Source organism: Choloepus didactylus, chromosome 2, assembly GCF_015220235.1.
Source record: "Choloepus didactylus isolate mChoDid1 chromosome 2, mChoDid1.pri, whole genome shotgun sequence".
In the NCBI taxonomy this organism is placed as follows: domain Eukaryota; kingdom Metazoa; phylum Chordata; class Mammalia; order Pilosa; family Megalonychidae; genus Choloepus; species Choloepus didactylus.
This window is the reverse complement of record NC_051308.1, coordinates 140,873,586-140,893,589: the sequence shown is the minus strand read 5'-3', so window position 1 is coordinate 140,893,589 and position 20,004 is coordinate 140,873,586. Positions and strand designations below refer to the sequence as shown.

At 37.2% G+C, this 20,004-nt stretch overlaps 1 protein-coding gene across 1 annotated transcript; it reads left to right on the top strand.

The window, feature by feature from the left end:
• Positions 1-1,185: 1,185 nt before the first annotated feature.
• Positions 1,186-19,800, top strand: VCAM1 (vascular cell adhesion molecule 1). The gene is made up of 9 exons (XM_037826534.1): positions 1,186-1,359; positions 1,950-2,225; positions 4,446-4,766; positions 5,984-6,250; positions 10,261-10,536; positions 12,486-12,806; positions 13,599-13,865; positions 15,327-15,593; positions 18,885-19,800. Exons 1-9 carry the CDS (start codon positions 1,299-1,301, stop codon positions 19,040-19,042), a joined length of 2,214 nt encoding a protein of 737 aa, XP_037682462.1. The 5' UTR covers positions 1,186-1,298; the 3' UTR covers positions 19,043-19,800.
• Positions 19,801-20,004: the final 204 nt, after the last annotated feature.

Here is a 20,004-nt window from a genome sequence, read left to right as displayed (position 1 = left end):
TATATATCACTGCGAGTCTGTAGGTTCTTATAGAGTTTTTTTCCTCAAATCTATAGGAAAATAGTAGAGTCTCAGTAAACATTTGATAAATGAATGAAGTACAAAACCATGCATTAGACACTGGGAAGCTAGAGGTGGATACAACAATGAACAAGAGCTGGTCCCTGCCATGAAAGGAACTTATGATCCAATGGAGGAGGTAAACTGCATAGGCATGAAGGAAGTGTTTATTCTGTTTCCTTTTTGATGGGGAAGTGTTTTGCAAGGACTTGGGCTATGTGTGTGCAATGCTAACACAGCCAGTTAATGGAGCTTTTAAAAAACGTCATTTCACTGAAGCAGTCGGGAGGAGAACATAAAATTGATTTTAATTCCCTCCCATATAACAAAAACAAATTATTTTTCATGTTTTAATTCTGGATTGTGGTAAAATCCCACAGCCCAAGAGATTTACCACTTCATATAAATTCCATACATCTGCACTTAAGTCTGCAAAAGACTTCTAATTATCTAGCAATCAAACCAAGAGGCTGGCAACTTTCCTGAAACAAAAGAGAAAAAATTATTTCCTTCGTCTTGGTAGCAAAATTCAGTTACATTCCTTAAATTTGCACTCAAGAATATAATTTCAGAAAGTTGATGTTTGTTATCAAAAAACTACTTCTATGAATAAAAAGTATAAAACTAAGAAGTCATGCTGTCTTCCTTTTTAATGATGAGTCATCAAAAGAAAGGAACTTTTTCCTGTAAGAGAAAATCTAATCTCCAATTTAGAATTGCAAATATATCTTCTTAGTGGAGAAAATCAGTCCACATGACACAGTGGTTATTTATCCACTTCAAAAACTAGAGTATAATTTACAATTTTCTCCCCCACCCCTCCGCTGGCTTCAGAAAGCCTGGTTCCTATAAGACAGGAACATTACGTTGTATCTTCCTAGCAAAGATATCCTATGGAGTTGAAAATCAGGAAAAGCTTGTATTTTAAAACTTCACAAGCATTTTGCTTCTTTTCTAAGTTAGAGAGGGTAGTCTCAGCAGAGCAACTGAAGGGGTTAATACTGGAACTTGGCTGGGTGTCAGTTAAACTTTTTTTCCCTGACTCTGTCCCGGGTTTCCCCTAGAAGGGATTTCCCTCCGCCTCTGCAACCAGACCCTTTATAAAGAGCAGACTTTCTATTTCACCCTCACTGAGCCTCACTGGCTTTATGAGCTAAAGGCTCTTCCTAGGCAGTTCCAGGTGGTAAAGAAAGAAGGGTTTTGGAACCATTATTTTCTCATCACAGCAGCAACCTAAAATGTCTGGGAAGATGATCGTGATCTTTGGAGTCTCAAGTATACTTTGGATGGTGCTTGCAGGTTGTATGTTCTTCTTGATCTGTTTCAAATGCCAGCGTTCTGTTTTAGCCTAGATTTTGGCTTTATTCAGTTTTGCTATGGTAGAGAAGAAAAGAACTAGGATTTTTAAGCAGTGGGAAAACTTAACCTAGCTTTTAATGTGCTACTGAGTTTTGCTATATTCCATTCTATTGTCATAGTTGAAGCCGCAAATTGATGCTTTTTGATGCTTTTTTTTCCAATGTCAAGAGAGTAATTTTGATTCTATCTCTAGTCTGTTTATCCCTTTGGTTTCCTCACTTGGTGATATCAAACTTAGTTAATAAAGCCAATGAAAAAAACCCAAACAATACAAGGCAAAACAAAACAAACCTACTCGGATAAATGGACATCAAAGCCTGAACTGAGATTTCTCCTAAGTGAAGATAATTTCAACACCTCGTTTGGCAGCAACTTTAGTGCCTTTTGGCTATCTTGCAGTTCAGTTTGAAGGAGTTTAGGAAAATGATCAGTCAGATTGTATTTTGGACATTATACTAGAACAGAGAAGAGGGAGAAGAATTCTAAATAAACCCAGTAGTAAGTTTGCTTTTCTCTTTTTGCCTTTGCAGCTCAAGACTTTAAAGTCGAGATCTCCCCTGAATCCAGAATCGTCACTCAGATTGGTGACTCTGTCTCACTGACTTGCAGCACCATGGGCTGTGACGCCCCCTCTTTCTCTTGGAGAACCCAGATAGACAGTCCACTGAACGGGAAGGTGAGGAGTGAGGGAACCAAGTCTACGCTGACCATGAGTCCTGTTAGTTTTGAGAATGAACACTCTTACCTGTGCACAGCGACTTGCAATTCTAGACCACTGGAAAAAGGAATCCAAGTGGAGATCTACTGTGAGTGCTTTAGAGATTCTTTGATTTCCTCTCAATTTTGTTTTAAAATAATTTTAAAAGAAATTTTTTGAAAGGCAGTTTTTAAGAAAGGATGTTCATGTTGAGGTTTTGGCTGGAGGACATACTGTATCAGTAAGGCTGGAGATAGCGGAGTCTAACACTAGACCAGGAACCCAAACCTTGACTTCTCTTTCCAACTGTGCCACAAACATAGTGACCATTAAGTTCTAACCTCTCTGGGCTTGGATTCCTTAACTATAAAATGAAAACCACAAAGATTACTTTTTGTTTTTGTTTTTTTAAAAATATTTCCATTTGATTATATCCTTACATGTTTACCTGGCCATATGTTGAAATGATTTATGAATTCCATCCTTCAGAGGTTTTCCATTAATTTAATCTTATGCTATTTGGTGCTTAAAATCAGCTTAAAGAGTAAGTAGAAGATTTATAATTTAGTAATATGCTCCTGTACATAAGCTTTCCCCTTAAACATATGAAAAAATATATGCAAACATTTCACTCTTTTAACTTTGGTATAGATAAATTTAGTATTTTTTGTTGTTGTCACCATCAAGACTTGATGCTGAACCTTAAGGATATTTGTAGAATGAATTAGATTTACCTCATTAATGAAAACCCCTCATTTACCAGACTACCAAAATGCATCCCGGTCCATTCTTAATACAGCAAATAAAGTTAGCAAAAGGAGTAAGCACTAACCAGAAATAAATCACCTGCCTTTGGTTGCCGAAGACTACTCTTTCTAAAATGCTGAAATCATTTGGTCACTTTTTCATGAAGACCTCATTTGTATATCTTATGTTAGTTTTCTTCTATTGTACTGAAACCTAACTTCGTCCAGTAACTTTCACTGATTCTTCAGCAAGCCCCATGTGTTGCTAATGTTTCTCAAGAAACTGTGTCTGGACGGCTGTTTCCAATTATGCTGGTTGTACATGCACAGTTGATATCTGTGCTATCCCCTGTGTGCCTTGAAAGTTCTCCTATGTAAATACAGAGAAAAGTAACAAGTTATTATATTACCTGACCTCAAACTGTGTGTATTTTAGTCACATTTCCTACAGAATATGAGGGACAAAACTTATTAGTGAAAAAAATGAAAAAAAATACTGTTTCTTTATGCAGTAAACATTTCCAGTTCCTTTGCCTACAAATACCAAAAAAGGTGAAGATTGAAAAAAAGAAAAATGAAGGCCCTTCTGGCTTTAATTATCTTGCCAGAGGATTTTCTCCAAGAAGTCTGTCTCTCATTATATTTAACAGTCCTGCCTCCATTCCACATTCGATTGTAATATTCTTTAGAGTTGAGACCTTTGTATTCTTACTACACAGGGTCTTGAATCCAGCCAGTGTGTTGCCATTAGGATGGTTTGTAATGAAATGGTAGCCATGCACAGATGTCAGTGGCCCATTGAATTATTTGCATTCTCTTGATAACAGAAGATTCAAGCAGAGCACTGGTTGGGATATTGAGTTAGGCATTTCAGGAGGCAAATATGCCTTCTAGAATTTAAAGATTGCACAGGTGTGCCTTTCTGGTGGATGAGTTCCTGTCAGAGGCACCATTCTCAGAAATCAATTATTTAAAGTTGATCTTTTTGTTTCTTGGTATATCTTGCCTATTACCTATTGTTTGCAATGTCATTCAGAACCTCAGATTCCTGATCTATATAATGGAAATGTAACTGCTCTGACTAAAATAAAAAATGTGATACAATAGAAATCAGCAACAGCAATACAAAGTAGTAGAAATCCTGAGTTTAAATCCTAGCTTTAACATTTACTAACTGGGCAACTTCAGGCAATTCTCATTTTCTTATCTGTAAAATGTGGTCTCTATCTCATGGGGTTATTGTGGGGATAAAATAAAATCATTCATGTTAAATATATAGCAAAGTGACCAGCACATGCAGATATTCAGTAAACATTACTTTCTTCTCCCTACTTTTGCTCCAATAACATGCATCCCTTTATATATACAAGAGCAGGTCCAGAGCTCTCCAAAAGTTGGTTGATTCTGATTCTCATTTCTTGAACCTACCAAAGCCTGTGGAACATTACTTAAACTATAAATTCTGCTGTACTGAGGCTGTATTAACCAAAACTTAGACTTGGTTTACTTTGCGTTCAACTAGTAAGGAACCATATACAACCTGAGCAAAAAGCCACTCACATTTATTTGTTTGGCCTCTGCAGCTTTCCCTAAGGACCCAGAGATACATTTGAGTGGACTTCTGGAGGTCGGGAAGCCAGTCACAGTCACATGTTTGGTCCCTGACATTTATCCATTTGACAGGCTGGAGATAGATTTACTGAAGGGCAACCATCTCATGAAGACTCAGGACTTTCTAGAGGATATGGACAGGAAGTCCCTGGAAACCAAGAGTTTGGAAGTAACCTTTACTCCTATCTCTGAGGATACTGGAAAATCCCTTGTTTGTCGAGCTAAATTACACATTGCTGATATTGATTCTATGCCCAAAGAAAGAGAGACTACAAAAACACTACAAGTCTACAGTAAGTACTTGTATAATGCAGCCTAGTCTTTGTGAGAATCATACTGGGTGTATATACAAATAAACATAGCAACTAAAGGCAAAAAGAAACTTTATTGTAGTTTTTACTCCATTTTTATTCATTGTGAACACAGTATTTGTCATCAGTGTAATTCACTGAAAAGAGCACTGGATTTGGGTTGAGAAGACTTAGCTTAGGTTCTGGCTTCTTTAACTATGTGAGCTGGGGTCACTTAATTTCTCTAAGTTTCCATTTCCCAATCTATGAAAGAGGAATAATAATAATAATACCTGATTGGATTACAGTAAATAAGAAAATGTTTTTAATCATGTCTTGTAAACTCTCATAAAATGCTCTAAAATATGAGCTGCACTGCTATAAAACTTGATGAGGTATTTATACTTGTTGAGGTGTTATATGTGTACACACACACACACACACACACACACACACACACTGCATTGGCTTGGGGAAAGGTGAAGGAGCTTGACTGCACCCATGCTCCACAAGACTGCCAGGGGCTTTCACTATGTTTGAAAAGGAGTAAAGGAGTATTATCAACTGTTTCCTATTTAGCAGAAAGAGACGTAGATGGAGAGACTTTTAACAATATGTTGAGAAGAACAGCCAGAATAGGGGATAATTTTCCCAGAAAAGACAAAACTTGGAAAAGAGACCTATAATTTTGTGCTTGAAGGACAGTGTGGAAGGATTTAATTTATTCTGTATAAAAGCAGAGGACTGAACTATGATCAATGTGTAAAAGTTAGTTCAAAGAAGAAGATTTCAGCTTAAAGGGGGAAAATGCTCTAATAATTAGAGCAGTCCAAAAATCAAATTGGCTGCTTTGTAAGCTGGTGGTTAGTGTCTTCCTATAAGTGTCGAAGAAGCCAACTTGGATGAGCACTTGGAGGGGATACTTAGATAGGATTCCCATCTTAGGTGGGAGATTGAACCAGATGACTCTAATAATCCTTCTTAATTTCAGTATTTATGATTGTTGGAAAACACCAAACATCAAAAAATGTAGCTCAATCAGGTTAGTCAGAAACTGGAGTGACTATCTTTTAGTGGATCAGCAGTTCTTTACAATAATTTTGCAGAAAAAGTTAGACAAATTGGTGGAAGAACATGAATATAGACTATGAGAGAAATACACTACCCTATGGGGTTGAGATGATTTTAGCAATAGCTAACAATGGGTCTTGCCTTTTCAGTCTCACCCAAGAATACAGTTATCTCTGTGAATCCCTCCACAAGACTGCAAGAAGGTGGCTCTGTGACCATGACATGTTCCAGTGATGGTCTACCAGCTCCAGAGATTTTATGGAGAAAGAAGTTAGAAAATGAGACTCTACAGCCCCTTTCCAGGAATGCAACTCTCACCTTAACTGCCATGAGAACAGAAGATTCTGGAATTTATGTGTGTGAAGGAATTAATCTAGTTGGGAGAAACAGAAAAGAGGTGGAATTAATTGTAAAAAGTAAGTCGAATGTGAAAAAGGAATGATAAAGGTGCTGTCATTGGTATTTGAGCAATTGGCTTCCGTGCTGAAATTGCTTCCTTAAGGTTCTCTGATGGCCCATCTGGTTGTATTCAGCCCAGTGATGTATCTGACCTCTTCATACTTCTTGGAAGTCTTTCTTCCCTGAGCTACGATGGCTCTGCTTTTCTGATTCTTTTCCATCTCCCATCATTCCTTCACTGCCTCATTCCCTGCCTTTTTCTCTTCCTCTGGCCCCTTAGATACTGATATTTTTCGGCTTCCACACCTAGACCTCTTCTTTTCTTAGTCTAACTCCCAAGATTTGGACTACTGGAATTTGATGACTCCCAAATTTGTGTTCCTATTCTATATTGTCAAACCTATCAGCTCCACTTCAAAATGACCCCTAGAATCTGACTTCTTTTCTTCAGCTCTTGCCATTGACTTAATTTATCATCTCTCACTTGACTTGGACTCCTGCAAGACATCCTTTAAACATTCATTAAACACCAGCTATATTCCAGGCATTTCACATACATTTCCTGTAAGCTGCAAGAAATAATTAAAAGATAAGCATTTTATAATCCTCTTAAAGGTAAGAAAATGGAGGCCCTCAGAGACATTAATAATGGCTCTTATTGATTGACTAATTGACTAATATTTGTCAGGAATTCTACTTTCCACTTCAGATATATATATTATCTCATTATTCTTCACTGTAACACTTTGAGGTGGATAAAAACTAAGGTTCAGCATAGTTCATAATTTGCATAAGATCAAGTAGCTCATTAGTAGTATTACCATGATTATAACACAGGTTCACTTAAATTCAAAAGCAGTGCCTTTTCAACGACAGCTGATTATCTTTAAATTGTCTCAGTGCTATCAGTCAGTCCTCGAGATAATCAATCCTATGCACTGCTACCAATGTTATCTATCTTAAACAAAAGGTGCTAATTTTATACGACTTCAACCTAAACCCTAATTGCATATAAATTAAAATTCACATTTCTTAAAAGAGTCAGATAAAATGCTTCATAATCTGGTCATACTCACCTTTGTGGCTTCATCCGTGATCCCATGCCTTTGTGCATGCTGTTACTTCTACCTGGAACACCCTTCCCCTTCCTGCACCCGGCAAAGTCTTACCCATCTTTTAAGACAAATTCATGTCAGCCCCTCAATTTCGGACTATCCCAGGCAAAACCAGTTGTTCTCCTTTCATGTCCACGCAACACTTCTTGTAGATGTGCTTGTACTCCTATGTACTTCAACACATGTTAATTAAGAGCACTTATTCAAGGACCCAAGAATTGTGCTTGGTGCTGGGGATACAGACAAGGAAAACACAGGGTGACAGCCCTGGGAGAGCTTACAATCCAGAGGGAAAGACAGGTATATAGAGAGATAATTGAATATATTTTTGTAAGTGCCTCAGATAATGTGTCTATTTAAACATGGCATTCCATTAAACTGTAAGATCCTTAAAGTTGGGAACTGTGTGTGTGTGTGCGTGTGTGTGTATTTTAATATTGGGGTGTCTAGCATAGATTAGCACACTGGCACATGATAGGTGCTCAGTGAATGTTTGTTGAATGAATAAATTTTAAACATGGTGAACACAACTAAAATGAAAACATGAAGCTTAAATTTGGATGGTTAAAATAATAAGCTTCAAACTCTTAACATCACTATATGAATTCACTTAGGTGTTAGATTACCATCCCAAGAGACCAGGAAAGATAATAGACTAACAGAAGCAAGTGAAGCTAATCATTCATCATGAAATAACTTCACTCCACAATAACCTGTACCTCATTTCAATGATATAAAGGAAATGTGTTCTGAGAGGGTTGCTTTGCCTTTTACATCACCGTGGTATATTGACCCCCTTAAGTACTAAGGATAGTCTTGAACTTTGGAAACACCTTTTCAGTTACCTAAAAGAGTTACTCCTCTAGGAGTCACAAGGTCACTGTGTGAAATGTGCAGCCATGGTAAAGAATGATCTGAGAACAGGCAAGAATCGGATCTGTTTTTAAAGTTCCCCATTCTCACACTAGCCTGTAAGGAATTAGGAAGTTCTGATTATTGTTCTGAATGACCTTTCTCTTTCAAACTCTAAGAGCATATCAGTTTATTGAGATAATTTGAGAAAAGCCTGTTTTGGAAGATTCAAAGATGTCACAATTAAACAAATCATATCGAGAAAAATAACTTCTCTGAGTACAGACATGAACCCTACAAAATGTAGTGTATGTGGGTTATTTATCGAGGTTTCCTTCCTCCATCTCCAGCCTGATATTTATAATGAAAATTTTAGTTATTTCCTGTGGAGTCTCATCTGTCACTTTCAGAGTTGCCCATCACTCCCCATTTCTTCAAGGGAACAAGAAGCCAGGATTTGGAATTCCCTTTCTCCCTAAACAGTAGTCATCAAAAAAAAAAAAAAAAAAAAAAAAAAAAAAGCCAGTGTACCCAGGAGGCTACTATGGCAGCTTTCCCAGATATTTGAGACACTTAAAATTTGCCCTCAAATCTCAGCTTTCAGTCCCTGAATTAATTACAGAGCATTTTTATATTGCACTGAAAAAATTTTAGAAGTGGTGTATCACTTTAATGCTTAGATTTTGACATTGCTCTCAGTGTGATGCTGTGTGACTTTCAATGGTATAATTTTATATTATTGGGTCAGAAATTCTATGCCCTGGTCCATTACAGGTATTAAATTAATTTGGAAGGTATTTCTTCTGGTTTTCTAAAGCTGCCGAATACAAAATACCAGAAATGGATTGACTCTTACAATGGGGTTTATTAGTTGACAAACTTACAGTTCTAAGACCTTGAACTTATCCAAATAAGGCATCAAGAAGTAGATACCTTCTGTGAGGAAAGGCCAATGGCATCCAGGGTTCCTCTGCCACATGGGAAGGCACATGGCGATGTCTGCTGTTCAATGGCTTTCTCTCTCTTTCCATTTCTGTATGTCCTTGCTTGTTTCTCCTGAGGCATTTCTCTCTAAGCATCTGTGGGTTCTCTCTTAGCTTCTCTGGGGCAAACTCTGGATTTCATCTCTTATCTTCTCTCCTGGTTCTGGTTTCAATGGCTGTCTCCAAAATGTCTCTGGGCATTTTCCCTCTAAGCATCTTCAAAATGCCTCTGCCTTTTATCCTCTCATAGAGTACACCGGAAAACTAATTAAGACCCACCTTGAATGGGCAGGGTCACATCTCCATGGAAATAATCTAATCAAAATGTCTTACCCACATCTGGGTGGGTCACATCTCCATGGAAACAACCTAATAAAAATATTTCACCCATAGTAGGTCTGCCCACACAAGAATGGATGAAAAAAAACAGTCTTTTATGGGGTCCATAAGAGATTCAGTATTGTTGGTAATTTTTTTTTCTGGTACCTCTCGGATTTTGTTCTCTCTCCATGTCTTAACAACTGAAAAGCTTGGGATCTTGATTCAGACCTAACTGACTTCAAGCCCTAATTTTGCCATGTGCAAGCTGTGTAAAGTTATTTAGTATTTCTGAGCCTAAATTTCCTCAATGAAAGAGGAGGAGGAGAAAGAGGAGTAGGAGAGAAGGAGAAGGAAAGGGGGAGAAGGATTAAATGAGACAATATATGTAAAATGATTTGCACATTTCCTGACACAGGAACCATTTAAATAATGTAAGTTATTACCTGCTGTTGCAGTGATTTGATAAACTACATTTGAGCAGAGACTAGTTTAATACTATGAAAAGATGTCAACCTCTGTCTTGGCAAGTTTTTATCCTACATTCATTCTGTTAAATGAACAAATCGATGGGGTATCTTGGACTCATTCTCAAAAGATGTGGTCTCATTCCTGATGGCCTCAAGATGGAAAGGAATAACTTCTTCCTGGCACAAATGTTAGCTGAAAGGAGGTCAGAAAAATAAATCACGTATTGGAATGTGTTGGGAAAAAAAAAAGACTCTTACCTTCTTTTCATCTTGTTCTTTCTCCCCCCAGAAAAACCGTTTACAGTTGAGATCTCCCCTGGACCCCAAATTGCTGCTCAGATTGGTGATTCAGTCGTGTTGACATGTGGTGTCACAGGCTGCGAGTCCCCATCTTTCTCTTGGAGAACTCAGATCGACAGCCCGCTGAGCAAGAAGGTGTGGAGTGAGGGGACCAAGTCCACACTGACCCTGAGCCCTGTCAGTCTGGAGAACGAACACTTGTATGTGTGTACAGTGACCTGTGGGGATATGAAAGTGGAAAGAGGAATCCAGGTGAACCTCTACTGTAAGTGATTTTCAGAATTGTTTACTGTTTATTTTCATTTTTTCTTTTTAGTTCAGTGGAGGAAAAAAGAATGAAAGTCTGTGATATGTGGTGAGTTCCAGGTGTTTAGAAAGGGAATTTATTATTGAGTATGGTTCCTGAATTTCCAAGCCAGAATTGCCTGCTGCAGCATGATCAGCCCAAATCTGAAGTATATATTACATATGCACTCGGCATTCATGTGCCTTGGTTGTGACTTGTCAATATTCTCTCATCATTCACTTGAACACTTCACATGCTCCCTCCTCTCCATCCCCTCTGTTTGTATATGGGGCTGGAGGTGGTAGTGAGCAAGGAGTGGGGAGAAATTACTGACTACAAATCTCAGAGACACCCAATGATCAAAGGTCAGTTCCCCTTCAGATAACTGGACTGGGTGACTGCCTGCTCAGCTATTTGAATTGGGAGTGAGGCCTGAGTCGACATTTTTGAAGGCACATTTGGAAAACTGATCTGTAAGTAGGAAAGGAAATGAGGTATTAGGGAATAGGGGAATGTAAAATGTGAAAACGGGGTGTTATACTGGCGAAGGTAGACGATCCAGTGACAAATGCCTAGGTGAAAAGTAGAATCAGGGGACTGCACTAGAAACTCCCGTCTTAATATTGATTTATAATATTACATACATAAGCTACATAAACTACGTACATAAACTACACCTTCTCTTGCTGTTCTTCATGAAGATCCTTTGCAACTGGAGTCTTTCTATGAATTTGACATTGCTGACTGTCTCCATTTATAATGAATGAGGGACAAAATGTAAAAAGTGTCTACAGAGTTATTACTTTGAGCTACTCTGTCTTGTTTTATTCAGCAGAATTCGAGGCTTATCGTAGAGATTTTCCATCTGAAACAGTGCCCAAACTTGTGTCACCTCTAAGATTTTGGTCAGAATGAGTTAGAGTATGTCTGTACAGGGATTTGAATCTCTCAGAAGATGGGTAAATTTTATTGCATTATTATATTACTCAGAGCCTACGATCTGCTGATGTAGGTACATTCCCAACAGCAATGAGAACCAGCAGTGAAGTCTTATTACAATATGGAAATATTTGAGAATGTATCACTTTAACAACACTTTGCTTAGGGGAGAAAAAATTAACACTGCCCTTGCTCTTTATTACCATTTTAGTTTCATTTTTATCGATTTGCATAGGATGTATTACAAATATTATCATTTACAATCTCAAGTTCTCGCAAGTATTAACTACAAGTATTATCTGAGAAATACTTAAAACTTTCTGGCTAAATTTGGCCTTAGAACTTAAAGTGTCTAAATTGAGAACTGTCCTATGAATCTTATTTGATTCTGGGAGGCTGCTTAGCCCTGTGAAACCAAGCTCTGAAGTCAGAGAAATACAGGTTCTGATTTCAGCACAGAGGCTTACTTGATATGATACCCAAGGAAAGTCTCTTAGCATCTATAAGTTTCATTTTTCCTAAGCGATAAAAAAAAGTTAAATAATACCAATTTCATCAGGCTGTTTCAAAGTCTGAGATAATGAATATTAAGGGACTAGCACCTAGTAAGTATTCAATACATCATAGACTCTCATACTATGTTAATTTTATAAACATTTAAAATATGTAATTACCAAATAGGTTGATGGAAGCTGACATGTCCTTCGAAAAAGATCAGGCCATGTCTCTCAGCAAGATTGCACCACTAAGAAGAAAGAAATAAGAAATGTGTTTACTTGTTGACTTGAAGTACTAAGCATTTTTTATTTCCAGGATTATTTATATTTAATATCAAATAAGTGTTTATATTTAATGTCATTACTTATATATTAATTATTCTATCCCAGATGAGTCAAATCTGTCATTTTCAGACTTTGCATTTAATAAAGGGTAATTCAGTTTTTCCTTGAATATCACATGCAAGCATCATTTTTGCTCGGTATTTGCAGCTTTCCCTAGTGATCCAGAAATTGAGATGAGTGATCTACTAGTGAATGGAACTCCTGTCACTGTAAGCTGCAAGGTTCCTAATGTGTACCCTTTAGACCGTTTGGAGATCGAATTACTACAAGGGGAGAGTCTTATGAAGAAGCAAGAGTTTTTGGAGGACATGGATAAGCAATCCCTAGAGACCAAGAGTTTGGAAATGACCTTTATCCCTACCACCAAAGATACTGGGAAAGTTCTTGTTTGTCAGGCTAAGTTACATATTGATGGAATGGAGTTTGAACCCAAACAAAGGTGGAGTACACAGACACTTTATGTTAATGGTAAGTATATGTGTGATATATCCACAGTATAGTATGGATTTCTTTATCATGTTTCCAGACAATAGTTAACATGAGGTGAATAGCTAAAACATCTGTGAAAAAAACGTAATTGAAAGGAAACTTCAAAATAATGGTGATTTATTTATCTTTTGCTGCACAGCAAACCATCCCCCAAACTTAAAATAATTACTGTTTATTTGCTTATTATTTTATGAATTGCAATTTGGGAAGGGATCAGCTGGCAATGTCTTCCCCACAACATGGTATGAGCTGAGCTCACTCATGCATTTTCAGTCAGTTTGTGGGTTTGTTCACCAGGGAGTTGTGTTTCAAGAGGGTAGTAATGAAAGATGTTCTTAAGACCTTTGCTTTGAAGTCCTACCAACTTCTGCGTTCTGCTGGTCAAAGCAAATAAGAAGGCCAGCCCAGATTCAAAGTATGAAAAATAGACTCCACTTTTTGATGGGAGGAGATTAAAATAATTTGTGATCTTGTTTGATCTATCACAAATGACAATACACACTATCATTGGTGATCCATTCTTTAGTAGCAAGGGTGTTTCTATAGAACTTACTTCCATTAGAAAATATCTATGTTGTGTCCATATTTTACTCTCTGTTATTCTTTATCTGGTAAAGCAAATGGTAAGTTAGGGACCTCCTTTGGTAAAGCTATCAAAGTTTAAAACTGTTCTAATCCACTGAATCCATAGCTCAGTTTTGCACCATTATTAAAACTCTTTGGAACTCAAAGTATAAGGGGTTATGCTAACAAGTGACTTTACCTTTTCAGTTGCCCCCATGGATACAACCGTCTTGGTCAACCCCTCTACCATCCTGGAGGAAGGTAGTTCTGTGGACATGACATGCTTTAGTGGTGGCTTTCCAGCTCCAAAGATCCTGTGGAGCAAGCAGCTAAATGATGGGGATCTGCAGCCTCTTTCTGAGAATGCAACTCTTACCTTAATCTCTACAAAGATGGAAGATTCTGGTATTTATGTGTGTGAAGGGATTAACCAGGCTGGAATAAGCAGAAAAGAAGTGGAATTGATTATTCAGGGTGAGCAGAACATTATTAATGATTTTTTGATGATATCATTTTGGCTGTGTTACTAATTATGAACAAAGTACTCTTTGTAAACAACATTTTTACTAGGGTTTTGAAAAGCTCATGCTGTTTCCTTTGCATGGAAAGCTCCTGGCATGGTTCTTTCACATGAATCAATCCAAAGTTGCTTACCCTGAAATTCTTTTAACCTCAAGTGGAAAGCTGATTCCAAGAACTGTGCCAGAGGTTCCAGTTACACTTATGAGGCTGTGATTATGGTGTCGAAATAACCACTAAACAAGAGGTATATGTGTATTTGGAAATCATTTAGGACTAAAACCACTGTATCTGGCTGAAGTGGACCCTCAGTGGGAATATCCTAAGGGGCCTGCTAGTATTTGCTTAGAAGCTTAATAATGCCCTCCAACTTTTTGTAAATTCTGGGATTAAGGGCAGCAATGACTGTGTACTCTGGTTCATCTGCTTTGTGACATAGAATCATGAGAAGAGATGAAGTCGTCAGATCCAGGGCACTTCTCTCTGGAGGGGGAGTCAGGACTGAGAACAAAGCTGTCTCCTGGTTGGCAGATCAAGGCCATAGCCAAGTATGGGCAGAACTGTAAAATGATCAATTTGGATTTGTCCCCATACCTTCCCTTTGGGAATCAGGGGCCTTTTTCTTCATCAGGGCTGTCATTACCTCCCCTCTCCTTTGTTATTATTCCCACTAAAGCACAGTGGCTTTCATGTTACACCATCTCAGTGATATTTGTATTTTAAAAGAAAGGCCTTTAAAGGGCAATCAACAAGCTCAAAGAAAACCCTTAGGATGGATATTATGGTACTGTGGCCCTGAATGGTGAAAGCATCTCAAATCGAGTCCCAAGATAGATGGGACCTTAACAGGAAGCTAACTTAATAAATGGTGGTATGCTACCTCCTTTCATGGGTTATTGTATTAATAGAGATATGGTGTGTCAAGTACTTAACATAGTGTCTAGGAGGTAGTAAACAGCAGTTGTGTTTGCTAATAATAACAAAGCCTTGAATGTACAGCTTAATTTCTTCATCTGAGAGGATTCAACTCAAAACTCAGAAGTCAGTAAAGGCCTTTGTCCTTCAAGGAACAATTGCAAAGCCATGCAATAGCAACACAAAAAGATGGATTTTCCTTTTCACTTTTAAATTCTGTAGCTATTTATTAGACACCTATTCTTTGTGCTATGCTGGGTAAAGAATTATATTAAGGGATATGAAAGAAGCATAAGACATCTTTCTCTTATTAAAAACATAATCGTTTATAACAATCTAGCAAATGCTTGACTTCTTTACTTGCCTTTCTGAACATTTAATGCCAATGGTACAAATAAGTACAAATTAGCTTCTTGACAGCTATTGTTGGTATTATTAAATTAATATGGAATTGGTTTATATTTCATTTAATCAGAGGTGACTTTTAAATTCTCTTTACAGTTGCTCCAAAAGACGTGCAACTTACAGCTTTTCCTTCTGAAAGTGTTAAGGAAGGAGATACTGTCATCATCTCCTGTACTTGTGGAAATGTTCCAGAAGCATGGATAATCCTGAAGAAAAAAGCGGAGATGGGAGACAAGTTGCTAAAATCTATAGGAGGTGCATATACCATACTCAAGGCCCAGTTAGAGGATGCAGGAGTGTACGAATGCGAATCTAAAAATGAGGTTGGCTCACAATTGAGAAGTTTAACACTCGATGTAAAAGGTTTGTTAGTTTTTTTGTCATTAAAGAGTTCAGAGGTTTGGTGGATCATAAAGAATTCCTGGGATTAGATGAATAAGTTGTCAAAATGGAGCTGAATTCCATGTTGATCGTGGTTATTTCTTAATGTTTCCTGAAATAATCAAGCACAGCTGCTCTATCCTATGGAGTTTAGCCAGGAAGTTGATGTTAATCATTGGCGAGTGTGGAATTCCTGTTTGCTTTTTTCAAAGTTGGCAATTCATCATTGGTCTCTGAGGTCTTGCATTTGCTAAGTGTTTAACCACATTTCCAAAACCTTTTCCTGGAGGATTTGAGGAAACTAAATCAGTAGGATTGATGTGGAGGGAAAAGAAGGCTTCTATCCAGACTCTATTCTTTCCTACTGGAAAGGGAACACCATTCTCTGGGTGTGGAGTAACTGCATATTTTTCTGGGTTGACTCTTTTCAGGATAATAATTTGGAGTGGCAATCTTGATGCTAAACATCATAAAAAAATCCCTAGACTAAACAAAAGCCTCCTTAAAAATCCAAGCCCCTGGCCCATTCTAACCTCTTCAGATGGAGAAATAGAGGGGCAATGACCTCATCAAAGAATCTTCACAGGACCCTTACTCTCCTAACCTTTCTTGTAAATGCACAGTAGGATCTGCTGATTTTAGTGAAGTAAGCAGAATATTTCAGCCTTTATTAATCAGTTTCACACTCTCCTTGCATGCTAATGAGCTCCCATTGTGTATTGGAAGTCAGACTTGGCTTTGGAGTGAACAGTACTGCAAACAAATGCCAGCTGTTAAGAGCGGCTGTCACTGGGCTATGAGTTAGCAACCGCTTGTCAATGTAAAGAAAATTCGAACCTAGGTCAGAAAGCAGGTAAAAATTTTACTCAACTGGCCAACTTTCTCAGAATTGCAAGTCTTACCATATGTTTTCTGTCTTCACAGTACCTCCTTGAAACACAACAGTATCAATACGTCCATCTAGAAATGTTAAAGAAGGGGAAAATGTCACAATTACATGTATAACTTTTAGTCACCCACCTGCAGTGGTTGTCCTGAAAAGAGTTGATCTGGCCAATGAAATTACTATGTGTTCAAAGAATGGAACATTCACCCTATATCATGTCACTCAAAATGACATGGGGGTATATGTAATCACTGTTCCAGTGAGGTTGGGGATGATTCTGGATGGATTGAGATCTCAGTTATGAGTTGGTTGAAATTCATTCATACTTGTTTTCTTTAATCCTTGATGCTTCCAGACCACCTTTAATTGAGCCTAGTCAGTCTGATTCCTAGCATTTTTGTAATTCTGTTTGTAGTTAATTGTCCTCTTTTAAAGACTCAGTTCAAAGCTTTTTCTCCACTTTTTAACTCACACAATTGTTATACCTTATGTTTTCTAATTACTTTCTTAACAACTTACATATTTGCCACTTTTCACTCATTAGTTAAATGAACAATCAAAGACTATTGGGCACTGAGCTAGGAACTCAGACCCCCAAACTGAATATGGTTTAAAATAACTAGCTATGAATAGAGATAAATATTTGATAGTTTTTATCTGGGTATTTTGTACTAGTCTTCCTTTGTATCTGATGGGTTTTTTGTTTTGTTTTGGCTTGAATGTATTCCAATGATGGAGACAGTTGAGAGTCTTTAGGATTTGTAATGTTTATAAAGCTAATAGAAAATTATATTTAAAGGTTGCCCTGGCTACTGACTCAGCAGCAAATTTGTGGTTTACTGCAGGTGCATGAGAGGAAAACTGAAAAGGCAAAAAATAATATTTATTAAATTTTAGGAGCATAAATACCATTGCTTAGCATGTCATCAATATTGATGCCTAATCATAATTATGATGATGATGAACATCCCATTAAGATATTATCCTTATGCTTTGACTAGCTCTGCTCTAGCAAGGAAGAGTAAAAATGAGGCAATTATTCTTATGCTTAGGATAAAGCATTATCTGAGTCTAGGGATTCATTTCTATTTGGTTGACCTTCAGTGATTAGAAATCTCTAGAGGGGATACAGTGGTCACCCAAGTCAGATCACTCATTTCTGCTAGGACTGAGGCAACCTGCATTCCATGTAGTGAAACTTAATACTTGTGAGGTCATATGATGCTGTGTAAATATAAATATAAACAGAGGCCAGTCCAGTAAATGCCATGGCTGTCTTCAGAGGTTCTTATAAAGTTAGAATGTTAAATAGTATTGCAGCTGTCAGATTTTTAGTATATTAGAAAAAGTACTAACTATAAAGTAAAATTTTGTATACTGTTGCCTTCTGCACTCAATTTACAACTGAGAAAAATGACAGGATCTAGAAAGAATAAAAAAATGTAATATTATTTTAAAATGTATTAAAAATACATTGAGTGTCATCTATGCCAGGCAGAGAGTCAGACTATTTGGTGGCGGACCACAAAGAAAATAGACTTATGTGTCCTTATGTAGCTTATATTCCAGAGGAAACCAAATTTAATAAATAATCATACAAATAAATGTTTAACTACAAACTGTGATAAGGACTGTGTAAGGAAAGTGTCGTGGGTTATAAAGATATATTGGGGTTCCCAGTTTAGACAGGGGGAGATGTGGTTCAGGGAAGGCCTTTCCAAGGAAGTAACATGTAAGCTGAAACCTGATACTATAAAGAACTCCAGTTTATCAAGAGATGGTACAAATGGTGAAGAGGAATAACATCTGCTAAGATGCCCTACTTCAGATATACAAAGATATGAAGTTTTCTATATATTTCTGAAAAAGCCATAGCGAGAATTCTTTCTCTTATCTTAAATACTAGATTATATATGGTATTTGACTATAATGGCTGCCCTGTAAATGTAAAAAGAATTTTCTTGGATGGTTGGTCAGTCGTTTCAATTCAATTCATGATGATCAGAGCCCCAGTTGTTTAGTAGACATTTATATTTCCTAGAGCAAACACTCCTCGATCCCCAATTCCTCCTTTTGTAAAGGGATACTAAAATGTTGCACCCTGTCTTCCATTCTACAACTGAGCATGAATCTAATTGAATCCCAGATCGTGGACATCAATAACTGTTATCACCAGATCTGCCCTTACCATAACAAACACCAAACTGATTATTTAGATAATTCAGAGAAATATGAAGTTTGAGCCCTGATGGTCCTTATTACGACTGCTTTGGTTCACTTTTCTGTGGAGATCTAGTTGTACTGCTAAAATAAAACAAGTAACTACTATTATTAAATGATTTCTTTTTGTACTAGATGTTAATCACATTCATTTTGTTATTTTCCAGGAAGAGAAAATAATGACTATTTTTCTCCTGAATTTCTCGTGCTTTGTTGTACATCCTTCTTGATAATACCTGCCATTGGAATGATCATTTACTTTGCGAGAAAAGCCAACATGAAAGGGTCATACAGTCTTGTCGAAGCACAGAAATCAAAAGTGTAGCTAACATTTGAAATGTTCAACCAGAAACATTATTTATCAGTCCAAATCCTTTATATTGCTCATCATTCCTCAAGAAAAACAACCAGCTGAGAGTTCAGACTTCCCTCAACACAGAGGACACATGGAAAGAAATGGCTACTGAGCCCCTTGCTATGAACAAGAAGCCAAAGGAAAACTTTCTGTCTGAAAAATAGACACTGGCCCATTGAGATTTGATGACTGGAGCAGTTCCTTGAGGTGTATATACATACATAATCTGTACATATGTAAAATAAAATTATTCCATGGAAAAGTTGCTTGGAATAGCCACACTCTATATTGAGATTCCTAAAATAGAGTGTTGCTTGAACTGACTGTTATAACTTAATGCATCCTAGGAAAATTTTACATTAATATTGACTGGCAGCTGACCTATGTAATCTTTTTTTAAAATTTTATTTCCTTTAACAAGGTTTTATTCCTATAAAGTTCTTTGATGACAATTTCACATTTTATAAAAATGCTAGGGTTTTATATTTTTATAGCAAATAATAACAAAGAAGGCACTGGTTTGACTTTCAGGTACTAAACAACTCAACCTGTGGTATAATGGTTGACTGGATTGCTCTGTATGGTACTGACGTGGTACGGAGACGTTTTTGGATGTTGCTTGTTGATCAAACTCTTGTGTAACTTTCCCAATGTGGTCTAGAAATGCAACTTCTTTTGTAAATGCTTAGGTTTTTTGTGTAGTAAAGTGATAATATCTGGAACTGGAAGATGTGTGTGTGTGTGTTTATTTATCATAAACTGCCTTGTTTAAGCCTGTTGTTGCTCTTTAAAATGCCAGGTTCCAAAAGTGAAGAGTCCAAGACTATGGAAATAATAAGTGGTGTACTTAAGACTACTTTTATCAGGATCACCATGGGAACTTGATAAAAATTTGTATTTCTGGGTGCCATCCTAACTTATGGAAATGGAAT